The sequence below is a fragment of the Camelus bactrianus genome, chromosome 13 (genome assembly GCF_048773025.1).
Source record: "Camelus bactrianus isolate YW-2024 breed Bactrian camel chromosome 13, ASM4877302v1, whole genome shotgun sequence".
NCBI classification, from domain to species: Eukaryota; Metazoa; Chordata; class Mammalia; order Artiodactyla; family Camelidae; genus Camelus; species Camelus bactrianus.
In genome coordinates, this window is record NC_133551.1 from 65,262,896 (window position 1) to 65,275,173 (window position 12,278).

At 35.0% G+C, this 12,278-nt stretch overlaps 1 protein-coding gene across 9 annotated transcripts in view; it reads left to right on the top strand.

Annotated features, from left to right (window-relative positions):
* Positions 1 to 12,278, top strand: part of EIF4G3 (eukaryotic translation initiation factor 4 gamma 3) — a 327,940-nt gene that overhangs the window by 159,245 nt on the left and 156,417 nt on the right. For 6 of the 9 annotated variants that reach the window (XM_074377251.1, XM_074377254.1, XM_074377252.1 and 3 more), the window contains exons 4-5: positions 8,753 to 8,848; positions 10,193 to 10,306. The exons of 1 other annotated variant lie outside the window; for it this stretch is intronic. In XM_074377251.1, coding sequence (XP_074233352.1) covers positions 8,753 to 8,848; positions 10,193 to 10,306 — 210 coding nt within the window. The remainder of the gene's footprint in view (positions 1 to 8,752; positions 8,849 to 10,192; positions 10,307 to 12,278) is intronic. 2 more of the 9 variants (XM_074377256.1, XM_074377257.1) reach the window with 1 other exon arrangement.

Here is a 12,278-nt window from a genome sequence, read left to right on the forward strand (position 1 = left end):
TTGAAGGTTAATTGACCATAGGTGTGTGGGTTTATTTCTGGGCTCTCTATTCTGTTCCATTGATCCAAATATCTGTCACTGTGCCAGTACCATGCTATTTTGATTACTGTAGCTTTCTAGAATTGTATGGAGTATGGGAGGGTTATACCTCCAGCTTTGTTCTTTTTCCTCAGTATTGATTTGGCAATTCTGGGTCTTTCGTGATTCCATATAAATTTTAGGGTTATATGTTGTTCTGTGAAAAATGTCATGTGTACTTTGATAAGGATTGCATTAAATCTGAATATTTCTTTGAGTGGTATGGCCATTTTAACAATATTAGTACTTCAAATCTAAGAGCATGGGATAACTTTTTATTTCTTTAAATGATCTTCAGTTTCCTTTGTCAGTGTTTTATAGTTCTCAGCATATAAATCTTTTCACCTCCTTGGTCAGGTTTATTCCTAAGTATTTTATTTATTTATTTTTTGATGCAATTTTAACAGGAATTTTTTTTTTTTACTTTCTTTTTCTGATATTTGATTGTTAGTGTAAAGAAATGCAACAGATTTCTGTAAGTTAATCTTGTATCCTGCTACCTTACTAAACTAAACATACACAAAAATGTGTGTATGTAAAACTGGTAAAGCTGAAGAAGGTTGATGGATCATATCAATGTCAATTTTCTAGGTTTAATATTGAACTCTAGTTATATAAGATAGTACCATTTGGGGAAACTAGATTAAGAGCATATGGAGATTCTTTGTATTATTTTTTAAACTCCATGTGAATCTATAATTATCTCAATAAAATTTAATAATTTTTACTGTCACATAAATGACATTCTTCGGTACTGGCTTTTTTTTTCTTTCTTTAGATGAGTGTGGGAGTGAGGAATACAAGGCCTACCATTGCTTTGATTTTTTTTTTTTCTAAGGCACCAGTAGTTTTACCCATCTTGTTTTTCTATCACTAGTGCAAACTTCAACCTAATGACATTATGTTAGCATCAATATTGTGAGAATATTTTATCTCCTAGACCTGATAAAGTATCAGGGATGCTCGGGGCTCTGGTCCACATTTTCAGAATCAGTCTCAATAAAGCTTTAGTCATTATTTAGCTGAAGAACACAAGTACAGTTGGCCCTCTGCGTTGGCAAATACTGAACCTGCAGATATGGAGAGTCCACTGTACTAAACAATTTTATATGAGAGACTTGGGCATCTGTGGATTTTGGTATCTGCGGGCATCTAGGAAGCAATCTCCTGTGGATAGCAGGGGACAGCTCTAATGTGCTTAAGACTACATGTACAGTTCAGTGATATGTCTCTCTCTCTCTCTCCAGTGTTTTATCTTGTAGTCTTGTTTGTTAGATGTTAATGTACTTCTGTAAAGTTAGAGTTACATTTGTAATGATATAAGATGAGAAGAGTAAAACTTTGGAATTAACAGTTTTCTACATCTGTGCTATATAATATAGTAGCATCTAGCCATATCTTGATATTTAAACTTAAATTCTAAGTGATTAAAATGCATATAAGTACAATTTAAATTGAATCTGGTTGTAGAGTTTGTTTTACAGATGAAAATGTTCTAGATATCTTTTGCACACTATGCATATAGTTAACATTACTGTACCTTTGAAAATCGTTAAGATGGTAAATTTTATGTTATGTGTTTTCTACCACAATAAATTTTTTTTACTTAATAAATTTATTTAAATAAAATTAAACGTTGATTTTTTCAGTTGGGCTAGTTACATTTCAATCATTCAATAGCTCCATGTGGTTAATAGGTACTAAATATATACTATATTTATATTTATATCATCACAGAAATGTGTATTTACACTGATTGTAGAACACTCAGGAAGACAGTTCTTAAGGGGTTGAAAGTGCTTGGAAGCATTGTGGATGCCAGCATGGTCAAAGTGCTGGTCTAGACTTTAATGTATTGTCTTTACTTCTCTGGCCAGATTTACTTGTCAAACATTTATTTGATAGAAGAGTTTCTCACTATTTATATCCTGTAGTAGCTAGTTAATAAGAATGAACACAGATATATACATACATATATAGAGTATAGTTATAAAGAAAAATTCTGAAATGAAATTGACAACTTTTATAAACTTACGGTTTATTTAAAAAATAATTGGTGTATCTTTAGTTCATCTTTTTATTCAGATTTTAAAAAGCATTTCCAGCTCTAAGATGATAGAAATAGATTTGCCTCTGATACCTTTACAGTTTCATGTTTTACATTACAATATTTTTAATCAATTTGAATCAATTTGTTTGGTACTGTGAGTTGATTATATATATATATATATATATATCTCCACCTTTCCTCTTGGTTGATTAATCATTCCCACAATTTATTAAGTGATTTTGGTATTTCCTTAATGATTTGAAATGCTACCAGTATGTTCTGTATATACATGTGCTTATTTCAACATTCTCTCTCAATACCTTTCTTTTCCATATGATTAAATGCTCTTCTGTATCTTTTTCAAAGACTATGAAGGATTATACTCTATGGCTGAGTATAATCTGTATCTATCTCTTTATTGATTAAATTAAAAATTTCTTGAAGGTTAAAAAACCGGTAACTATTTATCCTTGGCCTCATTTATGTAATTAGCCCACAGCATAGTGTCTTCTTTGTGTTATACTTCCATAAGTATTGTTGATTTAGTTTTCATTGTGATTTATCAGAAGACATTTCAGTTGTTTCCCAAAAATATTTAGAACTTTGCAAAATACAGACCTACTGGATTTTGTGGTTTGCTTTGCTTTTTTCTGTCACATGAAGGGGAAGCTAGCTGTAGGACAGAGGTTATCTTCAGTATGTTTTTATTATAAAAGTAATCAATTCTTTTGATACATGAAAAAGAAAAAACAGACATAGGCATATATACTCAGAGATATTGAGGGTTTAGGTTCAGACCACTACAATAAAGTGAATATTGCAGTGATGGAGGTCACACAAATTCTTTGGTTTTCTAGTGCATATAAAAGTTATGTTTACATAATACTGTAGTCTATTAAGTTTGCAGTTACATTATGTCTAAAAAATAAATGTACATACCTTAATCAAAAAATACAATTGACCCTTGAACAATACAGGTTATTGGTTCCAGGACACACCACAGATACTGAAATCCATGGATGTTCAAGTCCCATAGTTGGCGGTTATCCTTGGTTTCACATCTACGGATTCAGCCAACCACAGATTATGTAGTAATGTAGTATTTATTTATTTCCCCTCAGTTTTATTGAGATGTAATTGACAGCACTGTATCAGTAAAGTGTATAGCATAATGATTTAACTGACATACATCATGAAGTGCTGTAGTATTCCATGTATAATTGGATTCACACAGTTCAAAACCCTGTTGTTCAAGGGTCAACTGTACTATATTGCTAAAAATGCTAACCATCATCTGAGCCTTCAGCGAGTTGTACTTTTTTAGTTGGTGGAGTATCTTGCCTCGTTGTTGATGTTTGCTGGCTGATCAGGGTGGTGGTTGCTGAAGGCTGGGATGGCTCTGGCAGGCTTTTAAAATAAGACAGCGTTGAAGTTTGTCTCATCAATTGACTTTTCCTTTCATGAACAACTTCTCTGTAGCATGGAACGCTATTTGATAGCGTTTTACCCACAGTAGAATTTCTTTCCAAATCAGAATCGATCCTCTCAAACTCTGCCGCTGCTTTATCAACTAAGTTTATGTAATATTCTAATCTTTTATTGTCATTTCACAGTCTTCACAGATCTTCACCAGGAATAGATTCCATCTCAAGAAGCCACTTTGTTTGCTCATCCATAAGAAGCAACTCCTCATCTGTTGGAGTTTTATCACGAGATTGCAGCAATTCAGTCATATCTTCAGGCTCCACTTATAATTCTAGTTCTCTTGTTTCTACCACATCTGCAGTTGACTCCTCGCTGAAGTTCTGAACCCCTCAAAATCATGCACGAGGGCTGGAATCAACTTCTTCCAAACTCCTGTTAATGTTACTATGGTGGTCTCATCCCATGAATCACAAATGTTCTTCATGGCATCTAGAGTGGTGAATCCTTTCCAGAAGGTTGTCCATTTACTTTGCCCGGATCCATCAGAGGAGTCACAATCTATGGCAGCTAATAGTCTTACGAAACATATTTGTTAAATAATAAGACTTAAAAGTCGACATGACTCGATCCATGGGCTGCAGAATGGATGCTGTGTTAGCAGGCATGCAAACATCATTAATCTCGTTGTACATCTCCATCAGGGATCTTGGGTGAGCAATGATCAGGTTCACTGTCAGCGAGCAGTAATGTTTTAAAAGGAATCTTTTTTTCTGAACAGTAGGTCTCAACAGTGAGCTTAAAATATTCAATAAACCATGTTGTCAACAGATGTGCTGTCATCCAGGCTTTGCTGTTTCATTTATAGGACACAGGCAGAGTAGATTTAGGAGAATTCTTAAGGGTCCTTGGAGTTTTGGAATGGTAAGCAAGTACAGACTTCAACTTAAAGTCACCAGATGCATTAGCCCCTAACAGAGAGTCAACTTGTCCTTTGAAGCCAGGGACTGACTTCTCTCTAGCTATGAAAGTTGTAGATGGCATCTTCTTCCAATAGAATATTGAAAAAGTCTGTAGTTTGGTATGGCCACCTTTATTCATTACCTTAGCTAGATGTCCTGGATTCTTCTGCATCAGTACTTGCAGCTTCACCTTGCACTTGTCTGTTATGGTGATGGCTTCTTTCTAAAGCCTCATGAACCAGCCTCTGCTAGCTTCAAACTTTTCTTCTTCAGTTTCCTCACCTCTCTCAGTCCTCATAGAATTGAAGAGAGTTAGGGCCTTGTTCTGTGGTAGATTTTGACTTAAAGGAATGTTGTGGCTTGTTTGATCTTCTAGCCAGACCGCTGAAGCTTTCTCCTTATCAGTAATAAGGCTGCTTTGTTTTCTTATCATTTGTGTGTCCACTGATTCACTTCCATATTCATTTCCCAAGAACTGACTTTTCCTTTGTATTCACAACTTGGCTAACTGTTTGGCACAAGAGGCCTAGGTTTTGGCCTGTCTTGGCTTTCGACGTGCCTTCCTCACTGAGCTTAATCATTTTTAGTTTTTGATTTAAAGTGAGAGACATGAGACTCTTCTGTTCACTTGAACACTTGGGGGCCACTGCAGGGGTTTTTTTAATTAAATTAAATTTATTTTTTAATTGAAGTATTGTTGATTTATAATGCTGTGTTAGTTTTGGGTGTACAGAAAAGTGATTCAGTTGTACATATACATGTGTATATTCTCTTTCAGATTCTTTTCCATTATAGATTATTACAAGATACTTAATATAGTTTCCTTTTGCTATACATTGGTCCTTGTTCATCTGTTTTATATGTAGTAGTGTGTATATGTTAATCCCAAACTCCTAATTTATCCCTTCTCCCTACCCCTTTCCTGTTTGGTAACCATAGTTTGTTTTCTATGTCTGTGAGTCTATTTCTGGTTTGTAAATAAGTTCATTTTTGTCATTTTTTTAATGATACCACATGTGAGAGATATCACATGATATTTGTGTTTGACTTACTTCATTTAATATGATGATCTCTAAGTCTATCCATGTTGCTGGGGGCAATTACTTTATTCTTTTTTATGGTAAAGTAATATTCTATTGTATATATGTATACATGTATGTACACACTACATCTTCTTTGTCCATTCACCTGTCGATGGACATTTAGGTTGCTTTTATGTCTTGAATGTTGTAAATAGTGCTGCTATGAACATTGGGGCTGATGTATCTTTTTGAGTAATAGTTTTGTCCACACTGCAGGGTTACTGGGCCTAATTTCAGTATTGTTGTGTCTCGGAATAGGGAGGCCTGAGGAGAGGGAGAGAGACAGGAAACAGCAGGTCAATGGAATAGTGAGAACACAAACAACATTTATGGATTAAGTTGCCAACTTATAAGGGCGCAGTTAGTGTCACCTCAAAACAATTACAGTAGTAACACCAAAGATCACTGATCTTGGGTCACTATAGCAAATATAATAATAATAACAAAGAGTTTAAAATATTGTGAGAATTACCAAAATATGACACACAGACATGAAATGATCAAATTCTGTTGGGAAAATGGGATTGATAGACACGTTTGATGCAGGGTTCCCACAAACCTTCAATTTGTAAAAATCTCAATACCTGTGAAGTGCAGTAAAATGAGGGGCAATAACATGGAGTGTGCCTGTAATACAGAAGTGTATAAAATAAGACCTCCAAGTTGTATCCTATACCCCCCCTTTCAGTTCCCATGTCTTTGAAGTAGCAATGTTAAGTTTGCTATGTCTTCCCCAGACATCTTTACTTTCTGAGTATACTCGTGCGTATATCCAAAAACCCCACACAAATAGGGTTCTTTTATACTTAACTAATTCTGCTTTGCTTTTGTCACTTAATATTATAGGTATTTTCCATGGCCGTCTATGTATATTTATCTCATTCTTTTTTAAGATTATACTACATTCTCTGTTTGTATATTTCATACTTTAATCTCTCTCCTATAAATGAAAATAGCAAGTCCTTTTTTTTTTTTTTTGCCATTGTGAATTTATCTTTAGGGTAAATTTCTTGAAATGGAATTTTGGAGTAAAAGAATAAATTTATTTAGAATTTGCTAAGTATTACCTAATAGCTCTTTGAAAGGCTCTGGCAACTTAATTTTTCAGTCAGGTTTGTGTATGTATGTTCACACTTCCACAATATTGAATTTAGCCTTTATGACTTTATTTACTTAAGGAGAACAGATTGTTTTGGAACAGGAGAAATAATCTTTCATCTCTGTGTTATATGTGAAGTGTTTAGAATGGTGTCTGAAACATAGTAAGAGCTATATAAATGCTATAATTATTTTTGTTGGCTTAAGTCCATTGTATTGTATTTTGAAAATTGAAAATCTTTATCAGTTTTTTCACATGTTTATTTTGAAAACCATCCATATCTGGACCTAAGATGCTGTTAGTGTGTTGTTGGTTGTAATGGAATTCACCCTTAGATTTTTCTCTTTAATTGTCCAAATCAGTTTTACAAATAGTTATAATGGACTTAAAGGTTATGTATGCAGCACAAAGTGTAATTTGATTGCCTTGTTTTCACTGACATTCTGTTAACAGATTGTCAGTTATAGTACCATTTGCTAATCCTTGTTGTTACCTCCAGGTGATAAGAAAGGGTCAGTGACTTAAGAGTGTTTGTTGAAACATGAAAGTAATGATAAAAATGAGAATATAAGTCTATACTTCTTCTAAACTTGTACAGTGAACTAGATTGCTGTGTAAATATAAAGTATTCATGTATATATCCTTGAAGAAGTAAATCTTTGTGATAATTTAGAACATATTTGAAAAGGGAAAGTACAAAATCTATGACGACTGTCAACGTGATACTTGATTGCTTTAACCCTAGTTCTCTGTGCATTTGGTGTTGTGAAACATGTTCATAGAATGTTCCCAAACTTTTGCAGTAGTTTTCAATAAAGCATAATAGTATATTAAAGTTTTTCCAGAATAACTTAATTAATAAACTTGTAATTATCATGTCATTAAATTCAGAGAAGAGATGAAAAGCATAGAGACATCTTTCAGTTTTACTCCCTGCAGTCACAGCAGATATGCCATATCATTTCTATGAAATTTTAAAAACCAGCCACAAAGAATGGAAAAACTTTCTGAGATAAAGCTGAGTGAGCTATTGGCAAAATTCTTTTATCAATGCACCTATTAATATATTCCTAATGGCACAATCACATACATTGTGAAAGAAACTCACTTCCATGTATAGCAGTCATCAGATACTATGGTTTGCATTCAAGTGAAATGGCTTGTCTACGGAGTAGAATCAGCTCTTGGCACACATACAATTTAAATATAAGAAGGAATACTTGATTAATTTTTGTGTTTAAAGGAGTAATTCCAGGCTAAAGGAAAGTAAGTTCTTTGTTTTATTCATAATAATTTTGAGAGCAGTGAGAGTCTCAGTACTGACAGGACCAGCTATATGTGTGGACAGTAAGGGTGGCATTACTGAGTGATAGAACTTGTGCCCAAATGTTATTTCACATACTTCTTTTGCAATCAATTATAAGTGTGTAGACTTACAGTCTCCAGTGTTGAAGACTTTAGTGAAAATTTTGAATAAGATTAAATATAGCTATCATGCACATTTTCAGTATATTCAGTGAAAAAAATTAATTGCTCTTCCTTTCTGTCATACACTAGCTATGAAAGGACAAAGTTTTCACTTAACTTTTTGAAGTGTTGGAAGAGATAACATTTCTCTGTGTTTTCACAAGTGGTATCTCAGTGCTGTATTTATCTAGATAGCCAGAAGCTTATGCTTCAACACACCACCAACTGAATGTTGAGAATAAAGTACAGTAGTCTTATCTTTAGGTTCACTTTTCAAGGTTTCAATTAACTATGGTCAACCACATTCCAAAAATGATAAATGGAAAATGCCAGAAATAAACTATTCATAAATTTTAAATTGCTTGCTATTCTGAGTAGCGTGATGAAATTTCTTCTCATTAAGAGATTTAAGATAACCTCTAATAAATGCACTGATTCTGAATTGCTGGATATTATGATGAAGATAAGTTTTTAAAAGTAAAGCTGTAAAACCACACTAATAAACACTTTCCTACATTTTTTAACACTTTGAATTTGAGTTACCATGCTAGATTTATTCAAATTATGATATTATTATGCCATTCTTTGACAGACCCCTTATCCCTCTGGACAGAATGCAGGTCCAACCACGTTGGTATACCCTCAAGCTCCTCAGACAATGAATTCTCAACCTCAAACCCGTTCTCCGGTAAGTAAGCAGAAGCTTGGTCTAGATAATATTCTCCATCTAAGCTTGTGTTTGTAGTAGCTTAGGTTCTTTTGGCTAATATTTTTACTTGATTTTGGAAATTCATTACAAAGACAATTTTTAAAAAATTACTGTTATTATTATTATTGGATAGCATTGCATTTTCAGGCCTTTCCTGTAGGAATAATTTAAATTAATAAAAAGAAGAAATGGAACTTTTTATCTTTTACTTTTCTGTGGCATTTAAGTTCTGGTTGCATTCAAGTTCATTTCAGATCTTAATTTCTTAATTGTACCGTTCAAAATTCAGGAGTGTAAAGCATGATCTTGAAAGTAAATTAAATTTCATTAATTGGATTTTGAAATTCTATTGGTTTGGGAGGTAAGACTTCTGAATTGGTGCTGTTAGATCAGTTCTAAACATTTGACAGTGTGGGCATATGCATGACATGTACCAGTGGTGTATTTATTTCTTCAGATGGTAAATACATTGTCGTACAAGTGTAAATGCTATCATCCTCTTTGCTCATCCTTTAAGTGGATTGCAATAAGCATTGCAAAGACTGAGAATTTACTCAGAGTTCTTCCTTCTGTTTCACAAAAGTGTGCAGTAGCTTCAGCTGTTCATTCCTTCGAAGGTTGTTTCCTGCCCTGCATGATTAGTTTTTGCTAGAAGGTGCTTCTGTAATATCTCACATTGTATGTCACGCTCCTCCATGTATCTCAGCTCTGTGTTTTCCTCAGAATACAGGGATCTTTTGGTTCTCTACCTCTGCTTTTGGCCTGTAGTACAGGAATATTTCATTGCACTAGCTCCTATTCATTTGGTTTTATGCATGAATTCAGAAATTTTGATATGTGTGACAATTTCTCAAAGAACTAGGAGATCATAGAGTTCACTGTTATCCTCTTCTATCTTCCTTTTCCCTATTGCCCTGTTCTCCAATACCTGTTCTTAGATCCTGGTTCTCCCTAGGGGGTGGAGGAACCATTCTAAAGAGGTGGGACTTTGGTCCTAGTTGCCTGTTTGCTTGTCTGTTTTTGTCATTGTTATTGTTGTTGTTGAAATGGTCAACAAGATGTCTGATGTAAGTTTTGTTCTGAGAGTGCTCGGGAATGCGGACCCTTGACTACTTGGAGTGGGCCTGAGATCTCGCCAAATTAATTTAGCCAGGCCCTGGTAAAACATGGAACATTATGGTAAACTCTTATTGCAAAGAATTCCATGGCCCTCTTTACTTCTCCCTCTTTATAATTATTGGAAGAAAAAAAGAAATTTACATGGTTAGAACTGGCTCGAAACCTGACTGAAGAGCTGCATCTCTAAACCAGTTTTTTTGACAGCCCAGCAGAACAGTGCCAATACATTGCACAGACAACTGGAAGAGGAGGAAGGTTTTGGAACAGACTCCCGTTTACAGGTCCTTGGCTGGAAGAGGCTGGATAAAATACTGCATTGTAAGCAATATAACAAACTGTACTTCTTGCAGGCAGTGGTGCCTCTGGCACTCATTATTTTTGACCACATCCATTTATTGGCTGATGAACAGAAATGCATTGATTGCTTCCTCTCTGAAAGTCTAACCTAGCATGGCAGTTTCTGCCAGGCATAGTGGGGAAAAGAATAACAAATTGGGTGGGTCTTCTCTATTACTGGGAATTAGACAGGAGTAATTTTTGGTTTAGATTTTTCTTTATTTGAAACTTGAAGAGGAATATCCCTTTCAGATAAATTTGATTTTTAAAACAAATTTCAAGGTTTCTTTTTCCCTCTTTCCATTTTATAATTGAATATCAAGGGGGAAACTGCCTATGATTGTCAGCCATTTTTCTGTGGTCATAAACTCTTCAGATACTGTCCTCTATGCAGTTTTTGCCATCTGCTCTGCTAGTGACCATTACCACCCCCATTGCTAAAAACCACACACATAACATTCCATTACATACCCCAAAACAAGTGCAAGACTAGCAGACCCCATACTACTCTTGCTTGTTGTTTTGGGTCCAATTTTCTTTATTTCATTTGTGTTGGTGCTGGGAGGGTGAAGCTGGGATATAGAATTCAGCAGGATTGCATTTTCTTTTTACATCCCAAGTTGCCATAGTCTAGTCTCATCCATCCCACAGCTCAGCTGTCCCAACTGGTGAGGAGAGGTAAGCTGTTGCACTAAGGAAGGGACCTTCCCATGGCTTTGTAGAGCAGCTAAAGCTTACTCCATTCTATTTCTGCATTAATGGGCCATTGGCAATTGCACAGTTTAGGCTTTTCTGTTCTTCCCTGGACAGCTGCCTTTGCAATCCAACTGACTTCAAATGGCCCCCCCTCCCTGCTTCAGGTGACCTTTGTGCCTGTATTTCTACATGATACTTAGGTCTTAGTTAAATTTATATTGTTGGAAGTCTTGTTTAAAAGTAAGAAAATGTTGATAAACTACTGCCTGTTCCATTTTTCTGGTTGTATTGGAAATCTTTAAACCATAGTTTATTTTTTAATGGCCTCCAAAATGGTGAAGCTATTGAATGCTTAATTGGGAGAGGGGGACAGTTTGGCATTTGCAGTAACCTGTAACCATGGGTTATTTTTATATTTTGTGGTGCCAGGTGCCAAAGTTACATCAATGTACGTTGGCCATGCTCAGTTACCAACTGTGCATGGAAGAGTGAGTGAGTGGGTGGGTGGGTGGCATTAAACATCAGATTTGAGTTCACAGAAGGCTGCTTTCCTTAATATCTACAGTCCTCACCATCTTAAAGACCCCTCCTGAAAAAAAAGAAAATGAAAAAAGAAAGAAAAGTTTCTGTTTTTAATAGGAGCCAGCAGCGACTACAGTTTGTTCTGTTGCTTACAGTTACCCATAGGATTAAGACTATTGTTCCAAATGAAAAACTCAATAGCCAATGGTGACTAGTGCAAAATAGACTAGGGTACTTTCCCACTAACTTGTGTTTTTTAAAAAAAATATGTGTATAATTTTATAAGGTATTCCTCTTGCTCACAGAAAGTTCTCTTTTGATTGCAACATTCCAAATCTATAAAGTTTCAGCTTTTATTTCAGAGCCTTAGAAATGGGGCCTTTCTGTGGAACAGTGATAAGACAGGTACTGCTGTACTCAGGTGAATTTTTTAACGTGGCCCTTCTCTCCCATTTCCTTCAAAAGTGCATGAAGAAACATCTCACTTCCACCCCCTACTTTAATACCACCTGGGTGATATTGCCTATTCTTGAAACTTGGTGTCAGTAGTAGAGGTATGATATATCTTCCTTTCATAATTGGAAAACTGAAAATATAAGACTTCAGTTTCTTTGAAGAGAAAATGTTCTGCAAGAACTATAGCTGCCATTATCATCATTCTGGAAAGCTATTTTACAGTGGTTATTAGCAAATATAATGGCTGACTAACGTACCCTAATCATATACGTCATCAAGA